At 38.2% G+C, this 25,458-nt stretch overlaps 1 protein-coding gene across 4 annotated transcripts in view; it reads right to left on the reverse strand.

Annotated features, from left to right (window-relative positions):
• Window positions 1–25,458, reverse strand: part of FANCM (Fanconi anemia, complementation group M) — a 75,122-nt gene that overhangs the window by 45,731 nt on the left and 3,933 nt on the right. For 3 of the 4 annotated variants that reach the window (XM_014548190.1, XM_014548191.1, XM_014548189.1), the window contains exons 3-9: window positions 20,281–20,358; window positions 15,365–15,523; window positions 9,900–10,031; window positions 7,109–7,241; window positions 6,681–6,806; window positions 6,069–6,149; window positions 2,894–3,078 (exon numbers count right to left, since the gene is read on the reverse strand). In XM_014548190.1, the coding sequence (XP_014403676.1) occupies window positions 2,894–3,078; window positions 6,069–6,149; window positions 6,681–6,806; window positions 7,109–7,241; window positions 9,900–10,031; window positions 15,365–15,523; window positions 20,281–20,358 (894 nt within the window). Of the gene's footprint in view, window positions 1–2,893; window positions 3,079–6,068; window positions 6,150–6,680; window positions 6,807–7,108; window positions 7,242–9,003; window positions 9,126–9,899; window positions 10,032–15,364; window positions 15,524–20,280; window positions 20,359–25,458 lie in introns of those variants that run through there. The other variant, XM_014548192.1, reaches the window with a different exon arrangement.

Genomic DNA, 25,458 nt, shown 5'->3' on the forward strand with positions numbered 1-25,458 from the left:
ATCCCCAGTAGGGGGTGTGCAGGAGGCAGCTGATCGATGTTTCTCTCTCATCGATGTTTCTAACTCTCTATCCCTCTCCCTTCCTCTCTAAAAAAAATCAATAAAATACATTTTTTAAAAAATAATAAAAGGCTAATATGCAAATCGAATAGCAGAACAACCAGTTGCTATGATGTGCACTGACCACCAGGGGGAAGACGCCCAATGCAGGAGCTGCCCCCTGGTGGTCAGTGCACTCCCACAGGGGAAGCGCCACTCAGCCAGAAGCCAGGCTCACGGCTGGTGAGTGCAGCAGCAGTGGTGGAAGCCTCTCCCACCTCCATGACAGCGCCAAGGACCCCTCGGGGGATGTCCACCAAGGGGTCCAGGACTGAGAGAGGGCACAGGCCGGGCTGAGGGACCCCCTCCCCACCCCCATTGCACAAATGTCATGCACCGGGCCTCTAGTTCATAATAATGAAATACCCCATGGATCAGTCTTTGGACATCTTCTCTATCTTCATTCAATCATCCAGTCTAATTTTTATGATGATGATTCCCAACTCTTTTTTTTTTTTAAATATATATTTTTATTGATTTTAGAAAGGAAGGGAGAGGGAGAGAGAGATAGAAACATCAATGATGAGAGAATCATTGATGGGTTGCCTCCTGCATGTCCCCTACTGGGGATCAAGCCCACAACCCAGGCATGTGCCCTTAGCCGGAGTGAACTTGGGACCCTTCAGTCAGCAGGCTGACACTCTATCCACTGAGCCAAACCATCTAGGGCTGATTCCCAACTCTTGAGCCCATGAAACAAGATGTATATATTCAATTGTTTATTCAACATCAAGTAGTTGATGTTTAAAACACTGCTTCTCAATAGTCTATGAACTGTATATTACTGGTTCCAGTTCACAAACTGTATATTACTGGCCAACAAGAAATACAAAAATTAAGAGTAAGGGTTTAGAAGTTCAACAGAGTAATTCTGTTTGTTAATTCTAATTTTACTTTTAAAGTAATTCATATTTATTATAAAAAATAAAAAGTATTTGTGACTTAGTTTTTTTCTTTTAAATGTATTTTTATTGATTTTAGAGAGGAAGGGAGAGGGAGAAATAGAAACATCAATGATGAGAGAGAATCATTGATCAGCTGCCTTCTGCACACCCACTACTGGGGATCGAGCCCACAACCTGGACATGTGCCCTTGACTGGAATCGAACCTGGGACCCTCCAGTCCGCAGGCTGACACTCTATCCACTGAACCAAACCAGCTAGGACTGTCTGTGACTTATTGAGAAGAAATAATCAACTGATCCTTCACCAGTTTTGATAGTCTGAAAACCACTAATCTCATAGTCATGCCAAAGTTATTTTAACTTGTCAAAAACCAAGCTCCTGATATTCTCTCCAAAACCTGATTGTCCTGCAGTCTTACCTATTTTAGTTGCTCAGGCCATAAATCTTGGAATCAGCCTTCACACTCCTTTATCCCACATCTCACTCTAATTTATCAACTAAATCCAGTCAGCTTGACCTTCAAAATATATCCAGAATCCAAACATTTCTCAAAACCTTTCCTGCTACCACCCCTGTACAAGCCACCATCATCTTTAGATTCAGTTATTGTAATGTCTTCCAATCTGTCTTCCTGTTTCCACCCTTAGCCCCTTATAGTTTATCAAGACAGCAGTCCTGTGATTATTTTAAAATACAAATCAGGAAATGACTGTTCTCTGCTCCAAAGCCTCCAAGGGCTTCTTTCCATCTCACTGAGTAAAACCCAATGTCATTAAGATGGGAATACCCTAGAAGGCCCTAAAGAATATCTGCCCCTCCACTTCCTCTCTGACTTCATTGCCTATTTCTAAATCAATGAATAATTTAATTACAACTATTTACATTAAAGCTTATTTCAGAGCAAAAGTGCTATTATGAAAGCAATCATGTATAGGAGTTATAAAAAGGCTACTCTAGCATACATAAAAATACTATTGACATAGTGAATAAAGGACAAAGTCAATAAAATCAATAAGGTTTTTTATGGTACCTGACAAACTCAAGAAATAATGACACTAAATAATAATAAAATTGGCCAGAGACCAGGTTGGGTACTATGGGTATTGATTTCAAAATGCTGATGCCCTAAGCAAAAATCCATTTTATTTTTCATTTACATATAAATGTTAAGATTAGTAATAATCACCCACTAGATATCTGAACCCTTTAAAGTACTTATAATCAGATGAGATAGGAAAAGGTGTTATATTCGGACTCAGGAAAAGTTTGAGTCCACCAAATCCAGACAACTTAAACGGACTCTTCTGTTTACAGTGAGGACTCTACATTAGAGACATATTTAATTGTCAGTCAGATGACCTATAGCTAATCTGCAAAAACCAGTATACATTTTACAAAAGTCAGTAGTCCAAAATTTCTCCCCCCAAAACATATCACAGTACTTAGAAAACTTATGACTTCTTACTCAGAGCATATGGTAAGGTTTTTAAATAACAGAAATAAAGAAATAACTGTTTAGAATAAATAACTAAAATGACTTAAAATAAAACATTAATTGAAGGCTCTACAGTACAATTTCATTGAATGTTTACAACTCTATGAAGTATGTTTACATATAAAGAAAACGTAAGTGGAAGAGCCAGGATTCCAACCCAGGTAGTATGATCCCCCAGCCTTTTTGCTGAACTATTACACTTTACACTACTTAAAAAAGAAAAAAAAAAAGTTTCAAACCACACAAAAAACAACAATACATTTTTTTGCCTTTAAAAATATTTACTACAAAATTATCTTTATAAGAAGTAGATAACTGACCCATAAGTTAAAACAAAAAAGTGCAAAGCTAATAAATTTTATTTTTATTTTTATCATCTCCAAAAATAATTACCTCCAGTTGCTCTTTCTGGGTAAAACCCTTCATGCTTTTCCCTGAGGCATGGCCAACAAAAGTCATTGCTCTAATAACTGGCTGATGCCGTAAAAGCATTTCTGCAATTTCTTGAACACTATCTCGAAATGAAGAGAAGATCATAACTCTGGTCTTGTCACATTTCTTTTCAGATGTGTTTTGAGCTAAACAACAAAAAAGATTTAATTACAACTTTTTAAAAGCATATAGATAAGAATTAGTTCAAAAGACAAGCCTGAAACTATATACTAATGAATAATAATTCTTTGGAAAAAAATAAGACATCTTAAACCTTTGCTGGTTTTCTTACCTTTCCTAATAATTGTAATAACTTTGGCTCCTAATCTTTTGTTAGTTGACATAAAACATAATTCTAAACAAATCAAATGAAAATGACCTGAATCACTTTTGACCAGTCCTTTGTTTCATGCATGATACCTGTTATCCCCCTTTACCTTCTACATCAGAAGAACAGAAGTATCGAGTTCCCACTGATTTTGTAAATCTTCCTTTCCTTTCTTTCACTAAAGGAACTGTCCTAAACCAGGTCATGGCATTCTGTCCCCACTTCTATGGTACTTTCAAATTCTCCGGTAACTGCAGAATATACCCTGCAGTTAATAGTTAATCATAAAGCTCCTTCAGTGTCTCTGTGCTTAGGAGGCAGTAGAATGCATGAAGAAGAACAGGATTTCTGAGGCTGGGCCACTTCCTCTCTGAGTGATGTGTGGCCATGGTATTTATTTTATCTCTTTATAAGCTTTAATTTCTTCAGGTATCTACAATGGACTGAGGTGAAGATTAAATGAACTGGTAAATATAAAGTATGTGGACTTGCACAGAGCAATCTATAATAATAAAAGCATAATATGCTACTGAAACTGGACGTCCTTCCGGACGACCTTCTGGACAAAGCCGGGGCTGCGAGGGAAGCTCAGGTCCTGGGTGCCAGAGGGAAGCTCAGGTCCCCCTGGTGGCCAGTGATCTCCCACAGCCAACCTCCCGTGGCCGGTCAACCTCCACGGTCCCTACCCCACCACCAGCCAACCTCCCTCGATCCCTCCCCGCAGCTGGCCCCTCCGATTGCCAGCCAGGCCGAGGGACCCCACCCATGCATGAATTCATGCACTAGGCCTCTAGTTGGTTGCAAGTCATGTAGGGCTTTCTGTAGTTATTATTAGTTTTCCTTTGTTTTTACACTTTCTTGGGACTTTGACAATCCTTCTTTCTTCCATGAGTTATATTATATTAATCATCATGTGTGCGCCAGGAACTATACTAAGCATTTTATGTGTTAACTCATTTAGTTTTCATAACAACCCTAATGATTAAATGACTTAATACATATAAAGCTAATTCACAATACATATGGGAAAAGCAGCACCTGTTACAAGGAAAATTATTCTACATATGCTCCTTTGACTCACCATAGCAGCAAGCCTCTACATCTGACCAACCTCTGACCAGTATCTACTTTCTTTTTTTTGTTTAAGATAATTTTTATTTTGAAATAATTTCAAACTACAAAAAGTTAGTAGTGTTTAACACACATTCCTGCCCCCTGGAAATTTGAGAGTAAAGTTGCTGACATGATAGCTCATCACCACCTAATGCTTCAGTGTGTAAATTCTACAAACAAGGATATTATTTTATGTAAAGACAATAAACCATGGAAATTAGAAAATTAACTTTGACACATTATTACTAATTTACAGACCTTATTTAAGTGTTGTCAATAGTCTTGATAACGTTGACAGAAAAAGGCACCAATTGCCAATAGCTCTTTCAGTGCAACACCTATCTCCTTCAACTGGTTGCAGCCTGCTTTTCTGTCTTCATTCTACTGTACTAAAGTCAGCAATAACTTTCATATTGCCAAATTCAATGGACACTTTTTGGTTTATTTGACCATATTTCTCAGCAGTAGTTAACACAGTCCACTCCTTCCTACTGAAACAGTCTCCTCTCTCAGCTTGTCTGACACTCTAGTTGTCTGGTTTCTCAATCTTCTTTGTGGCTTTTTTTCATTTGAATTCTAACAATTGTTACTCTTCAGGACTACATTCTGGGCCCTCTCTTATCTCTAAACTGTATTCCTGGTGATGTCATCATATCCATTCCTGAAACTTTAAATACAGCCCGTATGCTGATGACTCCAAAATTTATTGATGTAAATGTGAACAGATAAAAATAGCGCAGACTATTCTTCTGAGATCCAGATTCACTTATCCAATGCCTACACATCTCTATTTAGATGTCTCAGAAGCACCCTAACAAGTTTGCTTATCCACCCCCCCACCCACCATGATTCCTTTTTTTTCTTATATCCTATGTCCAATCCATCAACAAATACTGTTGGCTCCAACTTCAAAATATATCCAGAATCTATGACCATTTCTGAGCACCTCCACCTCTATTACCTTGGTACAAGCCACCATCATCTGCTATCATCTTAGACTATTGCAAAAGTCTCCTAACTGGTCAATGTCTATTTTCCACAAAACTACCAGAGTGATCTTTTAAAAATGTAAGAGAGATCATGTCATTCTACTGCTCTAAATGCCTCTGTAACGGTTTCACAAAGTACACACATTCATAGAATAGAGTCTGAATTCCTGACTTGGCATACAAGCCTGACGTCTGCGCCTGGCTACTTTTCCAACCTCCTCCTAATACCACTTGTACCTTCATTACAATACTCCAGCCAAATTGGTTTGTTTATTGATCCTTAATTATACCACACACCTTACTTACTGCCCCAGGGTCTTTGAATCTGCTACTGTCTGCCTGACATAATCCTCTCTGAGAAATCCAGAGCTTGCTTCCTCACTTCCATCAGGTAACAGCTCAAACATCACCCTACAGAAGAGCTTTCTCTAACACTCTATATAAAACAGCCTCCTTCATGACTTCAACTCCTTACCTAGTTCACTTTTCCTTACCATCATATTATATATTGTTTTAGTATTTCACTTATACTGCTCCAGACTCACTGTTATTTTTCACATACCTTACAGTATTCTTAACATTCTTACCTATCCTCTCAAACTTTCCGTGCTTTTTTATATTCATTATCCAGAGTAATTAAAAGACCACATATTCCATAAGAAATGTTAGCATAAACTAATGAGTCAGGCTATTAAATATGACATACCATTCCATGACTTGAAGTGTTCAACTACAATTTCTTCTAATTTCTTTAATTTTGGATGACTATAGAAAAATTCTTTTTCTCCTGCAAAATGTAAAAAAAAAAAAAATCCAATGTCAAAATAATATTTCTGTATTTTTCCATATTCAATTATATCAATGCATTTTAATTATCCTTTTCAAAAATGGATTTGTTAAAACTTTAAAGACTCAGTAGCATCCAGATAGCACACAAGTCTTACTGTAAAATAAACTTTGAATTTTTATGAAAATTTCATTCCGAGAGAGAATCTAAACAGGAATCAGCAACAATGTAGAAGGAAAAAAAATATTTAGTTTAGCTATAAAATCAGTTTTTGGTAGTTCTAAGAATTTTTTCACTACCAGTAACAACTACTAACTTCTATTATATATATATACTACTTGTATATTTATCCTGAGTTATTCTTTTTTGTATTTTACTAGTATTTATTTTTTCTACTTATCCAACTTCTATAATTTGGTAGGTCTATTGCTACCAAAATATAACTATAGATATGTGGATCAATGAAGCAAAATTTCAAAATTAAGCTTGACGAAGAGGAAACAATATACAATTTTAAAAGAAAAACCAGACCTTTATCGATTGTAGAAATGCCACTTGCTGAAGTACTACGTGAATGTGCAAACATGCACTCTAGATGATTATAGAGTTTCACGAAGTCCTCATTTCGGTTAAGTTCATTTTTCACCCGAGTCATTCCTTCAGAAATTAAGAAAAGGTTTTCCCAGTAAGTAAACTTAATAGCAAAATTAATCAGTTATTATGTATTTTAAAAAGTAACCTTTAACAATTAAAGCAAGTTTTTCAAATTTAAATATGAAAGCCAGAAACTTTTTTCCAGTTCCACATTCACATATGTATTAATGAATGGCTTGTTTCTTTCCAGCAATTTAGCAAAACCAAAGAAGTATAAAACCATTTCATTGTTTTTTAAAAGTATTTTTAAGTAACCCAAAATGTTCAACTTCAGCCAAAATTATACGTGTATTTATTTAATTTACCTTTAGTTCCATCCATAATTCCACAAAGGAAGAAATATAGTGATCTCATTCCCATTTGCTGCAATAATTCATAACCGTGATATAAACTAATACAAAGAGCAAACTCTCCTTCAATTATACCTTGTTGTATTCCCTAGAAAAATAAGCATATATCAAATTTAACCAGAGAAAATAAATGAAGATACATGTTCCATGTAGAACTTAATGGTACTACTAAATGTCATAGGATGGTGCTATGGAAAGGTGCCAATGTATTTTCCATGTAACATGCCCCTTCACATTGTTTTCTTTAATTCAACAGGAAACTTAAATTTTAAAGAGAATAGGTAAAGGGGAAACCATTTATCATATAGTGCTTTTCTTTATAGGTAAACTAGAGGCCCGGTGCACGAAATTCTTGCGCTGCGGGGGTCCCCTAAACCCGAGCTGTACCCTCTTGCTGTCCAGGACCACTTGGGGGATATCCACCTGCCAGCTTAGGCCCGATATTTCTGGGGATTGGGCCTAAGCCGGCAGGTGGACATCCCTCTCACAGTCCGGGACCCCTCACTCCTTACCACCCGCCTGCAGCGGAGGCGGGAGAGGCTCCCACCACTGCCGCTGCACTCACCAGCCGTGAGCCTGGCTTCTGGCTGAGTGGTGCTCCCCCTGTGGGAGAGCACTGACCACCAGGGGGCAGCTCCTGCGTTGAGTGTCTGCCCCCTGGTCGTCAGTGCAAGTCATAATGACTGGTCTTTCCGCCATTCAGTCAATTTGCATATTAGGGTTTTATTATACAGGATTATTAGCAGTATATAGTTTCATTCATCTTTCAAAACTATTTGATAAGTATCTACTATGTGTCAAGCATTGAGTTAAACATTTGGGATACAATGGAAAATAAGTCAGATATAGGCCTATCCTCACAAATTTTATAGCATCAGTATAAATAATTAATCAGACTATTTAACACCAACACTTAACACCAAGCATATATGCCAAAATAACATCTGACACTGAGGATACACTCTTATAAGCACATTACTTGTACAAATTCATTTGATCTCGACACCTAGGAAGAAGGTACTACTGTTCTGCCCATTTTACAGATGAAGAACCTCATATACGTGGTAAATAATAGAGCCAGCATTTGAATCCAGCGTATTTGGTGCAGTGTTCTTATGCTTGTAACCACTACTCTCAAGAAAAGGGAAGCACACATTCCATATGTGAGCATGCAGCATCAGATCTATCTATATAATAAGATAATTTTAAAAGAAGACCAATGAGAATATATTTAATCATTCTCCATTACTAGCTTACATTTTTAGTAGCATTTAGTGATAGTCATTTAAAATGTTTCCAGGATAGTGATAAATGCCCTAAAATGGCAGCCTCATCCTGGCTGGGTGGCTCAGTTGGTTAGAACTTTGTCCCAATACACCAAGGTTGAGGGTTCAATCCCTGGTCAGGGCACATGCAAGAATCAAGCAATGAATGTATAAATAAATGGAACAGCAAATCAATATTTCAGTCTCGTGTGCTCTCTCTCTCTCTCTCTAAAATTAACAATTTTTTTTAATGGCAGCCTAATTGCCTGAAAGGGTAAAATCACTTCTCTGTACAATATAAATTGTCCTCAGTAAGATCAGGTTCAACAGTTTTAGATTTACTACTTAAAATTTCAATGAATCTTTATCTCCTAGCAGAAATTTAAAAGCATTTTATTAAAGTTGAGTATAGTGCAATTTCACAGAAAAGGCTCCCTTCATGGTTGCCCAGACACTGTAAAGTCCATATTTCTGGTGTAGCATTTAAAGCTCCTCCCATGTGATCACACTTAGATTAACTATCACCTCTGACTTCCTCAATCCTTTACCTCAGCCAAATTGGCTTGTTCACAATCTCCTTCATACCTTCGTTGATTTGCTTCTGATCTTTTGCACAAGAGTTCCTTCTCAGTTCCAAGAATGACTTGGTGCCTTTTTGTACTTGTGAGCGTCTCCTGACTTTGGATCTAGTTTGATGGGTATCTTCCTACCTGCCTATTTTTTTCTATGAAGATTAGAAATAAGAAGCTTACTGTGATATTTCCTCCAATCTCCATATGGAGAGTTAAGATAAAATGGTATGCGTCTAAAAGTTAGTTAGGATCTACCCTCTAGCATGGCCCTTTGACTTTGCAAAACAGAAATGAACTAAAAGACCAATGCTTAATTAAAAGTTTTAAGACAAATTTATCTTTAATATATTTTTATTGATTTCAAAGAGGAAGGGAGAGAGAGATAAAAACATCAATGATGAGAGAATTATTGATTGGCTGCCTCCTGCAGGCCCCCCCATGCTCAACCACTGACCCACACTGGTCGGGCTAAGATACATTTATCATAATTGAAATCATTAAATCATATTCCTGTTCAATTTTTTCATGCTTTTATAAACCATATAAATCATATCTGAATTTCTGATGAGCTCATATAAATCAAAAAACAGCCGTAGCCGGTTTGGCTCAGTGGATAGAGCGTCAGCCTGCGGACTGAAGGGTCCTGGTTCGATTCCGGTCAAGGGCATGTACCTTAGTTGCGGGCACATCCCCAGTAGGAGGTGTGCAGGAGGCAGCTGGTCGATGTTTCTCTCTCGTCGATGTTTCTAGCTCTCTCTCTCTCTCCCTTCCTCTCTGTAAAAAATCAATAAAATATATTTTAAAAATAAATAAATAAATAATAAATCAAAAAACAATCATTATTTCCATTTCATTCTGATTCTGAGTCAAAACTTAATCTTTTATCAAAATATATTTTAAACTACCTACCATAATATTTGTAGGTGGGTTTTTCCTAAATTGATCTCTTGCCAGAATGATCTGGTATTTTGTTAGATTGGGGATATCCCTTCTCATCAAAAGATTCCTCTGAATCAAAGAACTGGCAAATGCTTCCAAAATCTGAAAATTACAAAGAAATTTAGTTTAAGTGTCTTTTAAAGTCCTTTTTGAAATATAATCATTTTATCACATACTGAAATAATATTAAACTATATATTAAAATCTGTCCTAAATGTTCACATAAATACAAAAAAGGCAATGACAAAATTTTAAAGTACATTTGCTTACAAGAATGTAAAAATTATAATTTATATAATCACATATAATAAGAATTTAGATAATATCCATATGAGAGTCAGCACACCTTTTATTAAACCCAACTGTAACTGAAGGACATATGTGTTTATCTGTTTATTTTTTAACTTTCTTCCCTTTCTCAGTCTAACTACAATGAAAAGATGACCTTGATTTCTGCTGTATCTTCAGTGACTAGAACAAGATCTGGCACATAGGAAAAAATTTGTAGACTAGTGACTAAATCAAAATGCTTTTAGTACATTTAATTTCATTTGTTGATTCATTCTTTTAAAAAATATTTATTAAGCATCTATTATATATCAGGCATTGTTCTAAATGCTGGGGATATTGTGGCTGAGACTAATGAAATCCCTGTTTTCATAAAGTTCATATACAAAGGAGGGAGGCAAAGAATAAAAAAGTGAACCAAGAAAGTAGAGAATTTCAATTATGGTAAATGCATTTAAGAACGTAAAACACAGTAATGTTATAGAGTCTTTGAGCGGAAGGAGTCATTATTAAGTAAGGTAGACAAAGACAATGTCTTTGCAAAGGTAATACTTGACATCTGAATGATGAGGTGTGTCTAGCATGAGAGGTTCTGAGGAGCATTCTAGGGAGAGGAAATAGCAAACAAAAGGTCCTGATGAAGGACTGAAGTTAATGCCACAGCAAAAGAAAAAAGAGAAGATGAAGATACACTACAGCCATAAGTAATAAGCTATTCAAATTTTTGCATAATTTTTATTTTCTAAAATAGGAAATATTTTAGTACATTTTTGTATTTCCTCCATTCCAGCTTTGCTGATCACACTCCCTAAGAAGCACTCTTAAAAATATTGACAATCAGAAAGGATATATGCACCCCTATGTTCATAGCAGCACAATTTACAATAGCTAAGATTTGGAAACAGCCTCAGTGCCCATCAGCAGATGAGTCGATTAAAAAACTCTGGTACATCTACACAATGGAATACTATGCCGCTATTAAAAAGAAGGAACTTTTACCATTTGGAACAGCATGGATGGAACTAGAGAGCATTATGCTAAGCGAAATAAGCCAGTCGGAGAAAGATAAATATCACATGATCTCATTCATATGTGGAATATAATGATCAACATAATTTGATGAACAAGAATAGATCGATCTAGAGACAAATGGTAGGGGAGGGGGGGTTAGAGAGCAACCAAAGGACTTATATGCATACATATTAGCATAACCAATGGACACAGATTACTGGGGTGGTGGGGGCTTGCCCGGGCTGGGAAGGGATGGGGGAGGGGATCAATTGGGGAAAAAGGAGACATATGTAAAACTTTAGACAATAAAAATAAAAATTAAAAAAATATTCAAATGTAATACCCTTTGTAATACTTTAAGCAATAAAAAAAAAATTTAAAAAATATTGATAAAATTAAATTCTTATATGGGATTATATAAATTATAATTTTTACATTCTTGTAAGCAAATGTATTAGTAGTTAGGAGATGATTCTTAGAAAGACTTTGCCTTATCTTAAATTAAATTATGCTAAGAATTTTGTTACAAACAATTTTAAAACAAAAAATAAACAATGTTACTATAAAACCTCACTTTAAGAAAGATTTACTAAAGGTTAAATGATAGATGAATGTTTTGGTTATATATTCCTGAACAACAAACTACTCAAAAACATCATAGGTGAAAACAACAATCACTTATTTGTTCATGGTTCTGGTTCTGTGGGTAAGAATTCAAGCAGGTCACTGACACAGCCTAGGAGCTATGACACCACAGTAACAATGAGAACATCCAAAGCCCAGATTTTGGTTTCTAAATACCATTCTCCCAGAAAAGGAATAAGGATTCCTTGTAGAAATGGTTGATTTTGTGGGTGGGACAAGAAAAATAACAAATGAGTATAAAATATCTTGCAACGCCAAAAAGTCAGAAAGTACTCCTCTACCCGCAAATAAGTACATGTTCAAGGACACAGGAGCCTTCTTAAAGGAGCTCTCAATGGCCAAAGCAACAAAATTAATAATGATAGTACTGAATTTAACCCACAGAATAAAATAAATATCCATTAGTCCATACTGATTTAAAGAATTGAATTTGGCTAGGCCGGTGTGGGTCAGTGGTTTAGCATCAACCCATGAACCAGAAGGTCAGGTTTTGATTTCCGGTCAAGGCACATGCCCAGGTTGTGGGCTTAACCCCCAGTGGGAGGCCTGTAGGAGGCAGCAGACAGATGATTATCTCTCATCATTGATATTTCTATCTCTTTCTCCCTCTCCCTTTCTCTCTCTGAAATCAATAAAAAAAAAAATGTTTTTTAAAAAAAGAATTGAATTGATAAATGAACTCTTCATTATAGAAGAATTCAAATTAACAAATGTGAAAAAAATTAGGGAAGGAGGAAGCACTGATTAGGCAAACAGTACAGAAATAACTGTTGTACACAAGAACCATAATTATAAGCTAAAATTAGTGGGCAAAATATGTTGAGAAACAGAATATTTTCATTTTTTAAATTGATTTTACAGAAAAAGGGAGAAAGAGAGAGAGAGAGAGAAACATCAATTTGTTGTTCCACTTATTTATGTATGCATTTGTTGTTTCTTGTATGTGCCCTGATAGAGGATCAAACCTGAAACCTTGGTGTATCAGGAAGATGCTCTAACCGACTGAGCCACCCGGCCAGGGCCATATTGGCATATATATTTTTTAAATATATATATACTAGAGGCCCGGTGCACGAATTCATGCACAGGTGGGGTCCCTCAGCCTGGCCAGCAATTGAGGCCTATTGGGGGGCCAGCCAGCCGGGATGAGGGACCCCAGGAGATTGGCCGGCCAGTCCCCCAATCAGGGCCCAGGGTGAGGAACCGCGGGAGTTTGGCTGGCCTGCGGGGTGGGGAGGGGTAACATGAGGTTGGCCAGCCACCCAGAGGGCAGGGGGAGGAGCCGCTGGAGGCTGGCCAGCTGGGGGAGGGGCCGTGGGAAGTTGGCTGTGGGAGTGCACTGACCACCAGGGGGCAGCTCCTGCATTGAGCATCTGTCCCCTGGTGGTCAGTGCGTGTTATAGCGACTGGTCGACCAGTCCTGGTCATTCAGTTGTAAGGGCTGCTTAGGCTTTTATATATATAGATATACTAGTATATATTTTTTTTATTGATTTCAGAAAGGAAGGGAGAGGGAGAGAGAGATAGAAACATCAATGATGAGAGAGAATCATTGACTGGCTGCTTCCTGCACACACCCTACTGGGGATCGAGCCCGCAACCTGGGACCCTTCTGTCTGCAGGCCAATGCTCTATCCACTGAGACAAACCAGCTAAGGTCATATTGGCATATTCTTAAAGTGTCTCCCCCTGGAACTCCCTATGCTATTTTTTGCAAATTTCCTGAAAGTCTAAAATTATTACAAATGTTAAAAATAAAAAAAATCCCGTCAGAGCACTGCACTGACAGTTTGACTCTGTTCCTGATGTTTGGAGCCTCAGATTCAGATTGCTGGGAAGTGGCTGAAATAGCTCTACTGGGGCCATATGTATACACTTTCAATTCTAGCTACTTATTTACTCGTTCCTCCTTTCTTCTTAACATGGCTAGCTTGAGGTACGTCACATACTATTGCTCAGTCACAGGGCCAGCTTAGATCCTAAGAAAGGGGAAATGTATCCTGTCTCTCAATGGGAAGAGTGGCAAAGAAGCCACTTTAATCTATGGTAGTGAAGATATAATCAGCATCTCCTAGGACAGTGATGGCGAATCTTTTGAGCTCAGCATGTCAGCATTTTGAAAAACCCTAACTTAACTCTGGTGCCGTGTAACATATAGAAATTTTTTGATATTTGCAACCATAGTAAAACAAAGACATATTTTTGATATTTATTTTATATATTTAAATGCCATTTAACAAAGAAAAATCAACTAAAAAAATGAGTTCGCGTGTCATAGGTTCGCCATCACTGTCCTAGGATGTTGCTAATTAGGAACTATAGAAATAACAATGTGTTACCAAAAATTTCTCCCAATGAAAGTAAAAACTGTGTAAGAAGTTTCTCAATAACTATAATATTGACATTTGACAGATAATTCTTTGTTGTTAGCGGTGCTCTCCTATTCATTGAAGAAAGTTAAACAGCATTCCTGGCCTCTATAAACTTACTAGATGTCAGTAGCAAGTCCCCATCCACTCCAGATATGACAACCAAAAATGTGTCAAGACATTGCCAAATATTGCCAGGTGGGCAAAATTGCCTCCAGTTGAGAATATTATTATATAAGGGATCCACGAGGAAAATATAGAAAGTATTTTTCCTTACTTAGAAACCTCTGATTGAATCTGGATACATGTTAAGGGTGTGTTCACTATGTGAAACGTCACTCAGCTGCACACTTATGTTTTGTGCACTCTGCTGTGTGTGTGTGTGTGTGTGTGTGTGTGTAGTATGGAAGAGTAATACTGCAATTAAAAGGCTTACTAAAAAATACAAAACCACATAAGGCTATTATTGGCTTTAGAAATAGTCCATCGTCCTAACCAGTTTGGCTCAGTGGATTGAGCGTCAGCCTGCGGACTGAAGGGTCCTGGGTTCGATTCTGGTCAAGGGCACATGCCCAGGTTGTGGGCTCAATCCCCAGTGGGGGGTGTGCAGGAGGCAGCTGATCAATGATTCTCTCTCATTGATGTTTCTATCTCTCTCTCCCTCTCCTTTCCTCTCTGAAATCAATAAAAATAAATTTTTAAAAAAAGAAAGAAATAGTCCACCATTTTGTATTCTTCTTTAACAGCTTGTCAGTGTATGTAAAGAATGGCGCTCTTTTCAAAACTTTTAATTTCAAAGAATTTTCCAACATATTAATTATAAAATGATAACTATATATTCTCAGCTAGATTCTATTAACTAAAATAATTATATTATCAGTTTATCTATTGAAACCCTGAACTGTGATAAAAATGGCTTACCTGCCCTGGCCAGTGTGGCTCAGTCGGTTGAGCGTCCCTATGTACCCAGAGGTGACCAGTTGGATTCCCGGTCAGGGAATATGCCTGGGTTGTGGGCTCGATCTCCAGTAAGGGTGAGCAGGAGGCAGCCAATCATTGTTTCTCTCTCCCTTCCTCTCTCTCTAAAATCAATGAAAAACATATTTTAAAAAGATGACTTACCTGTACATATGCCTTTTGGATGGCTGCAAGTTCTTCACTAAGGGGAACAACAAGCTTTTCAACTCGTCTTTCATGAGAGTATGGCAAAATATCTGGTGAATCTTCAGAACGAAGTTCTATCTGCCCAATTAGTAGGTTAGTAATAACCTGTTGCACAGCCTACACAAAACCAATTAAGTATGATTATAAATTATATTACATGTTAAATATTTCACTTTGTCACTATAAGAAATAAAATAGCAGTAAAATTTTGAAGGAAATATTAGAAATTCATATCATTAAATATTTTTTTAACTTTAAATACATCAGAAATGGTACAACAGGGGAATAAGGCTTTTGAAACATCTTTATTCCACACAGCCCTTCAAGTCAAACATTTAAGAAATAAGAATATTAGTAAATGTCTAACAAGTTAATCAAATATATTTTGCACTTTCCAAAGTGATATATTCATCAATTTTTTTGGTTTTTTAAAATATATTTTTATTTATTTCAGAGAGGAAGGGAGAGGAGGAGAGAGATATAAAACGTCAATGATGAGAGAGAACCATTGATTAGTTGCCTCCTGCATGCCCCACACTGGGGATCAAGCCTGCAACCCAGGCATGTGCCCTGACCAGGAATCAAACCGTGACCTCCTGATTCATAAGTCGACACTCAAACACTGAGCCATGCCAGCTGGGCTCCATCAATGTTTTATAAAGACTCAGACAACAGAATTTTTAAAAACTAAATCCCCCCAAATTATAACAGTCCATTTTAGAACCAAAACTAGAATCCAGATTTCCCTGAGTCCTGGCAAATACTTTCCACTGATTTTTGTGAGAGAAAATAGAAGTCTTGTTACTATTAAATCAATTATTGATAAATTAGTGGAATATTTTTTCATTTAAATCAATATATATGATGTGAATATATTTCTGTGGATAAATTTCATTCACTGAAAGCTCATAAAGGAACTAAATTGTAAAATTAGGGAACTGCAGTAAGAACATAAAGCCTGTTGGGCTCTAACCTGTTTGGCTCAGTGGATAGAGTGTCGGCCTGCAGACTGAAGGGTCCTAGGTTCGATTCCGGTCAAGGGCATGTACCTTGGTTGCGGGTACATCCCCAGGAGGGGGTGTGCAGGAGGCAGCTGATCAATGTTTCTCTCTCATCGATGTTTCTAACTCTCTATCCCTCTCCCTTCCTCTCTGTAAAAAATCAATAAAATATATTTATTAAATAAATAAATAAATAAAGCCTGTTGGTACAAACAACTGCTATACCATTAGACTATAATACTGACATTGTGACTGAGAGCTAAATGAGGGGGAGGGAAGGGATGGGAGAAAGGCAGGAGGGAGGAATAGAGAGAGAAAGGAAGATTCAATCCTGAAAGTATCTAACAATTAAGAGCTTTTTATAAAAAGATTAATGATAATTTTATTTATTTACTTATTTAATTTTTTAATATATATTTTTATTAACTTCAGAGAGGGAGAGAGGTAGAAACATCAATGATGAGAGAGAATCATTGATTGGCTGCCTCCTGCACACCCCACACTGGGGAACAAGCTCACAACCTGGCATGTACCCTGACAGGAATTGAACCATGACCTCTTGGTTCATAGGTCGATGCTCAACCACCGAGCCATGCCAGCTGGGCTACTTAATTTTTTAGAGAGAGGAAAGGAGAGGGAGGCAGGGAGGAAGGGAGAGGGGGAGGGAGGAAGAGGGAGAGAGAGAGAAAGAGAGAGAGAGAGAAACATCGATGGGTTGTCTCCCGAACTCACCCTAACCAGGGATTGAACCTGCAACCTGGGTTTGTACTCCGACTGGGAATCAAACCCAACACCTTTTGGTGTACAGGAGGAGACTCCAAACAACTGAGCCACACCAGCCAGGATTAGAATTTCTTTTTTTAAAAAAAGAACCAAAAACTAGAAAAGCTTAATGGGCTTAGTTTCAGACAAAAAATTCTCAAGGGCAAGAATCACATCTTAATCACCTTTGTATTATCAATACCTGGGCCTAAAAAGGTAGTTTACTACAGTTACAGAGGGTCCACATATATTTAAATCTAGAGTAAATTTATGACCACTTTATAAAAATGAGTAAGACTTTAATATTTTTACCCATTCATTCATTCCACAAATATCTGAGTAACTCCCACATGGCAGGTATTGAATTGGTAATAGAACTATAACCAAGACAGACATAACCACTAAATTCATGTAGCTACTATTTTAGTAGGCAAAGGGCAACAAATAAATGAATAAGCAAAAAAATGACAGATTATGATAAATATTAAGAAAATCACAAGATAGGGGAGCTGACTTTTGATGGCTTACAGTGGATCTTTCTGAAAAGATGACAATTAAGCAGAGACTTACAAGCTCAAGTCTCTACTAAAAATAAGCATAGCCCTAGCTAGTATGGTTCAGTGGATAGAGCATCAGCCTACAGACTGAAGGGTCCTGGGTTCGATTCCGGTCAAGGGCACATGCCTGGGTTGCAGGCTCGATCCCCAGTAGGGGGTATGCACGTGGCAGCTAATCAATGAGTCTCTCTCATCTTTGATGTTTCTCTCTCTCTCTTCCCTTCCTCTCTGAAATCAATAAAAATATATTAAAAATAAACATATTTAAATAAAGTTGGGGGAGGATAAGAGATAGAACAGAAATTTCAAAGAATCATCAATAATAAAAAAAAAATCTATGGATAGGCAGCACTTAAAATACCTTAGAAAGTGCCCAAAAGCCAATACAGAAAACCACTCAATTACTGAAATCAGAATGTCATAGATAGCCCTAGCTGGTTTGGCTCAGTGGATAGAGAGTTGGCCTACAGACCAAAGGGTCCTAGGTTTGATTCCAGTCAAGGGCACGTACCTTGGTTGCAGGCTCCCCCCCGGCCCCGCCCGGGCCAGGCCCTGGTGGGGCTCTTGCAGGAGGCAACCAATCGACACATCGATGTTTCCCTCGGTTTTCCCTCTCTTTTCCACTCTCCTTAAAAAGCAATGAAAAAATATCCTCAGGTGAGGTTTAACAAAAAAAAACAAAAAACAACTAATGTCATGGATAGCACTCAAAATCTACATTTTTACCAACCTCCACTAAAAGAAGCAAGTCCTCCCTCGGGAAATTGTTGTTTCCATGGCTGAGATGGGGGAAAGAACTAAATAAACATAAAATATCTTATATATTATTGATTTTTAGAGAGAGAGGAAGGGGGAGAAAGAGAAACATCAAAGTGTAGAATATCAATTGGCTGCCTTCTGCACTTCCCCTACAGGGTATATGCCCTGACCAGGATTCGAACCAGCAACCTTTTGGTGCACCTGACTACGCCCAACTAACTGAGCCACACCAGCCAGGGCTGACCATAAAATATCTTGATGCCAGAAACGTAGAAAATTTTGTGGGGTTTTTTTTTTTTAAGTGCTTTCTAATGGACACAGGAGCCACCTCAAGGCAGTCCCAATGTTTAAAACTGGAACAATCTGAACAACAAAATTAATGGTAGTATTGCATTATAGCCCATAAAAAAAATCCATTACTCCATATTGATATAAAGAACTGAGTTAATAAATAAATGGGAGAAAAGACAGCTCTTCATTACAGAAGACTAAGAATTCAAATTAACAAATGTAAAAGAAATGAGGGAAAGAAGAAGCAATGATTAGGCAAACACCACTGAAATAATCGCTGTAGGCAAGAACCATCATTGGATGCTAAAACTGAATATTTACATAGTCTCAAAATATCTCCCCCAACACATACTTATTAGTTACAAAAGGAAAAACAATACAGTCTACCCTCTGGGAATATATACCTGTGAATTCTGCATCCAAGGATCAAAAATATCCAAAAAGAAATGTTACATTGTTGCTAAAATGGACTATGGAGTTAGGCCTAAAATGACTGCATCTGTACTGAACATGTACACTTTTTCTTCTTGTCATTAGTCCCTAAACTATACAGGTATAACAACTATTTACATAGCATTTACATAGCATTTAGTTATTATAACTAATCCACAGATGATGTAAAGTATACAAGAGGATATGCATAGATTATATGAGCATCTGTGATTTTGGTATCCATAGGGTCCTGGCACCCAATTCCCTGAGGATACCTGGGACAATTGTAATTTTACAATGGAGAAATTGGAACGTCATCTTAACCAAATCAGGATTAACAGCACCAGCAATGAAACAAATCAACATCATGTATTCTCAGATACATGAGAAAGATACCCCTTCTGGGATATCCTTGCCAAAAATGCCTAACCTCACTCCAATCATGAGAAAATATCAACCAAACCTAAATTGAGGGATTTTCTACAAAATAACGGTAACCACTCTTCAAAAGCATCGTGAAAAACAAGCAAAGATCATGGAAGACAAAAAAGACTGAGGAACTGTCACAGGTGAAAGTCAAAGGAGACATGATAACTAAATACAATGGGGATCCTGAATTGGACCCTGGAACAAAAAAGGACACTGGTTGAAAAACTGGCAAAATTCAATAAGTTCTGCAGATTAGTTACTAGTATTGTACCGTTAATTTCCTGGTTTTGATAATTTTACAATGGTCATATAATACATTAACAGTAGGGGAAGATGAGCAAAGGATACACAGACTTCACATTTTGCAAATATTCTAAAGTTACAGTATTTCAAAATAAAACTTTTTTAGAAGACTGAAAACAGTAACAATTTAACAAATGGCTTTAGGTGATTCTTATGCACACTGAAATCTGAAAACGACTAATGTAGAAAAACTTCTAAAAGCAGAAGAAAAGAGAGGCATGTTATAGGAATATTGTAGTCCTAATGTCAAATTAAATACTAGAATGGAAAACTGATGTGGCCACATACAAAAGTTCTTATTTTCATAAATTTTAATAAATGAAAAGACATTTTTACTTACCTTTATATCACTACCTGGTGTGGCACTAAGAGCCAAGATTCTAAAGTGATTTGTATATTTGATTAGTTCTCTTACAACCTTAAAAAAAAACAAAAAAAAAACCTCTTTAATTTCATCATCCAGTACAAAAATAATAATGATTCTGTTAAATAAACCATTATATATTACATTATCATTATTTCTTTATTCAGAGTACTGACGGTCTAGTGCAGTGGTCAGCAAACTCATTAGTCAACAGAGCCAATTATCAACAGTACAATGATTGAAATTTCTTTTGAGGGCCAAATTTTTAAAACTTAAACTATATAGGTAGGTACATTGTTATTAACTTAATTAGGGTACTCCTAAGCCTTAGGAAGAGCCACATTCAAGGGGCCAAAGAGCCGCATGTGGCTCGCGAGCAGCAGTTTGCCGACCACCGGTCTAGTGGATGGAACTATCATTAGTCATTTTATCCAAAGAGCAACTTAGGTTTATACTCCACACCAATCAAAACTTTAGAGTTTCTTCTATATACAAAGCTATCACATCAAGGCCTAGTACACTAGCAAATGGAAGAAAAGAGAGTCCATTGTCCATTGCTTGAGCCACAGTCTAGCCTTGCAGCTATATCCATATGCACACTTACCAGATTAATGTAAATCATAACATAAAATGAAAAAAAAAATTGTTTTAGGATTTTAAAGAAGTTAGACTGTATATGGAAGGCTCACAGTTTTTAAATTAAATCCTATCTAATAATAGACAAACAGGGTAATTGACCATACCTTCGCTATGCCTCCCATTGGCTAATCAGCAAGATATGCAAATTAACTGCCAACAAAGATGGTGGTTAATTTGCATATGTAGGCACGAAACGGCGGAGTGAAGACTTGAAGGCGGCTCCGGCCAGAGCGAAGGCCTGGGTCCCAGGTGCCGGAGGAAAACCAGTGCCAGCAGCCAGGGAAAGGGAAGGCCTATTGCACGAATCTTTTCGTGCAATAGGCCTCTAGTTCATTTATAAAAGAATAAAGTGCCCTAGCTGGTTTGGCTCAATGGTTAGAGTGTTGTTCGGTACACCAAAATGTTGCAGGTTCAATTCCCAGTTGGGGCTCGTACAGGAGGCAGCTGGTTGATGGTTCTCTCTTGCATCAATGTTTCGCTCTTTCTCCCTCTCTCTAAAAATCTTTGGGTTAGGAATAATTAAAATAATAATAAGGCTAATTTGGGGTAATTTTAAAAATCTAACTTTCCTTTTAAATCCTAAAACATTTTCTCAGTGGCATCAAAGCATCATTCTAAACTCTGCAGTTTAAATTCAATACCACTTCTGGTATGATTATTACTAGACTAGAGGCCAAGTGCACGAATTCGTGCACTGGTGGGGTCCCTTGGCCTGGCCTGCACCCTCCCAGGACCCCGCGGGAGACGTCAGACTGCCGGTTTCAGCCCGATCTCCACAGGCCAAGCCGAGGGACCCCCACCGGTGCACAAATCCGTGCATGGGCCTCTATGTACGTACATAAGATCTTTGGTTAATCTCTTCCTGCTCTCCTTCCCTTCCCTCTGACATTCATCAGTCTGTTCCATGTTTCCATGCCTGTGCATTGAGCGTCTGCCCCCTGGTGGTCAGTGTGCATCATAGCTACCGGTCAAACCGTCAATTAGGCTTTTATATAGATAGATAATTTGTCAGAATCCCATATTCCCCTTCACACTAGTCCTCAATACCAGGAGGAAGGACCCCTATACTCAGTTGCAGAAATAGCTGTAAGAGTCCCACAATAGCTCTGGAAACAGTAAAATTAGATTATCTAAAAAATACTCTATTTCAACCTATGTCAAGGATTAATTCAATAAGACTTACACTGACTCTTGATTAATACTCAAAAAACATTACTTCTGGAGGGTTTTTTAATATTTTTAAATATATTTTATTGATTTTTTTACAGAGAGGAAGGGAGAGGGATAGAGAGTTAGAAACATCGATGAGAGAGAAACATCGATCAGCTGCCTCCTGCATACTCCCTACTGGGGATGTGCACGCAACCAAAGTACATGCCCCTTGACTGGAATCGAACCTGGGACCCTTCAGTCCACAGGCTGACGCTCTATCCACTGAGCCAAACTGGTTAGGGCTGGAGGATTTTTTTTTTAATGATACAGAATGCATATAAAGATACAGAGTAATACTTAATGAAAACTTAAATAGAATTGTCCTAATTAAAACCTGATGTAAGGAAGAAAGAGAAGAAAAAGAAATAAAATAAAAATAAAAACTGATTTAAGACAAAACTGATTTAATACATGACTTTATTCCAGGAGGAATTCTCAAGCATTTGCCGAAGAGGAAATGGTATTATGTTTGTAACCCTGGACTTTCTAGGAGCTACATTCTTCATTGAGCTGATGTGCCTGTTAGAACCTATATCTGAAATATTCAACATAGCATAAACTCTCAAGGCTGTTGGGTATTAATGAAGTACATGCAATGTCTCATTGAACTCAATAAAAGCATACACCTTGTAGTTTAAAAAAGAAATCCCCTAATGCCTAGAAATTGTTTTTAAATAAATGAATTAGAGGTGCTAAATATAAGCTAAGTCTACAAAATCAATTTCATAGTTAGAATAAAATTTTGTACATGGCCCTTTTGAGCAGAAACCTTAACACATTTGGGTATTAATTTAACGTGGAAAAAATACAAATAAATAAAAAATATATCCATTTCCTGGCTAAGATCAACTATAAGAAAGATGAGCCCAGCTGGTGTGGCTCAGTGGTTGAGCATCAACCTATGAACCAGGATATCCCAGTTCAATTCCTGGTCAGGGCACATGCCGGGGCTGCAGGGTCGGTCCCCAGTGGGGGGCATGCAGGAGGCAGCCGATTAATGATTCTCATTATTGATGTTTCTCCTTCTCTCTCCCTTCCTCTCTAAAATCAATAAAAATAATTTTTTAAAAAGATGACAATTCTCCAAAAGTTAATACAGATATAGAATACAATAACACTTAAAAAGTCCCCAATGAGCGAGTGGTTAGTGTCAGCCAGCAGACTGAAGGATGGCTGATTCAATTCCTGTCAAGGTATGTACCTGAGTTGCAGGTTCAATGATTGATCCCCAGCCAGGCCAGGTGTGTGTGGGAGGCAACCAATCTATGTGTCTCTTTCACATCTTGCTCTAAAATTAATGGAAAAAATATCCTCGAGAGAGGATTAACAACAAAGAAACTACTTTACAAATTCACAAACTGCCTGGGCATAGCCCAGTGGTTGAGCATTCATCTATGAACCGGGAGGTCACGATTGGATTCCTGAACAGGGCACATGCCCAGGTTGCTGGCTTGATCCCCAGTAAAAGGCATGCAGGGGGCAGCTGATAAATGGTTCTCTCTCATCATTGATGTTTCTCTCTTTCTCCCTCTCCCTTCCTCTCTGAAATCAAAAAAACACACACACAAAAGGCAAATTCACTGACAATGAAATGTATCTCTTTGCACTAAATGCAATCAACATTCCCTTCTATCCTTACGTGATACTCTCTCCCTAGTATCACCAGCTATTATATATTTAACTACCTATCACATATATGCTGATTTCCAAATCTGTTACCTCCAGCTCAGAACTCTCCAGTGAGAACACTTCTATCACCTATTGCATATCTACAGCTAGATTACTCATAGACATCTTAAACTCAACAATCTAAAACTGTACTATCTTTCCTGTTTTTCCATAATACCCCAAATCTTCTCTGCTTCCGGAACTCCTCATCTTGACTGGTAACACCAATATTCTCCCAGTCTTCTAAGTCAGATACCTGGAAGTCATCCTAAATTCCTCATACCCCTCATTTCACACCCTACCTTTAGCCTTCTCTCACCTAATCTTTTTTTTTTTTAATATATTTTATTGATTTTTTACAGAGAGGAAGGGAGAGAGATAGAAAGTTAGAAACATCGATGAGAGAGAAACATCGATCAGCTGCCTCCTGCACATCTCCTACTGGGGATGTGCCCGCAACCCAGGTACATGCCCCTGACCGGAATCGAACCCGGGACCCTTGAGTCCGCAGGCCGATGCTCTATCCACTGAGCCAAACCGGTTTTGGCACACCTAATCTTTTTTAAATCTTAAGTATCTTCCAGCTAAACATTTTTCAATGACTGTCAACCTCCTACATCTCCTGTGGCCTACAAAAAAGATTCAAATTGCTAAGCATAAAAATACAAATGCCTTCATGACCTGGCCCTTAAGTACCTCATCAGCTATAGCCCACCTATTCACCTTTGTACTTTATATTCTTACTAGTGGCTGGGTACACAGATTCATGGACATTGAGAGGAAATTAATTAGAAGAAATATTTTAACATCGCCATTCGCCCTTTCACTGTAATAGAAGTGTCAACGAAATTCACGATTGACAATGACAGATTGAAACACACATGTGCAAGTGGCGCCAGTGACTGGTGCCAGTGAGAGCTTTATATGTATTGTGCATGCATGAGTCAACGTTTATTTTTAAATTGCCAGTGCGTGTCATATGTACTGGCCAGTCGGTCGGTTGGTCAGACAGATGTACAGTCGGTCACTTAGCCTTTTATATATACAGACTAGAGTTCCAGTGCATGCATTTGTGCACTTGGGGGGGGGTGGGGGAGGAGTCCCTCAGCCTGGCCTGTGCCCTTTCACAGTCCAGGAGCCCTCGGGGGATGTCTGACAGCTTAGGCCTGCTCCCCAAAGAGAGCACTGCTGCAGAGGCAGGCTGCTGTACTCACCAGCCGTCAGCCTGGCTTGTGAGTGAGCGGTGCTCCCACAGAGCTCACTGATCACCAGGAGGCAGCTCCTGCATTGAGCGTCTGCCCCCTGGTGGTCAGTGCGTGCCATAGTGACCAGTCATTCCGCTGTTTGGTCAATTTGCATATTACCCTTTTATTATATAGGATTGCCAGTGTGCATCATATGTACTGGCTGATCAGTCAGACGGATGGATGGTTGGTTGCTTAGCCTTTTATATCGGGGGGGAAGGGGGGGGTCCCTCAGCCCGGCCTGTGCCCTCTCGCAGTCTGGGACCCCTCAGGAGATAACGACCTGCTGGCTTAGGCCTGCTCCCGGGTGGCAGAGGGCAGGCCCAATCCCTAGGTGCAGCCCCTGGTCAGGCTCAGAGCAGGGCTGATTGGGGAGTTGGGGCGCCACCCC

The sequence above is a fragment of the Myotis brandtii genome, unplaced genomic scaffold (genome assembly GCF_000412655.1).
Source record: "Myotis brandtii unplaced genomic scaffold, ASM41265v1 scaffold5, whole genome shotgun sequence".
NCBI lineage: Eukaryota > Metazoa > Chordata > Mammalia > Chiroptera > Vespertilionidae > Myotis > Myotis brandtii.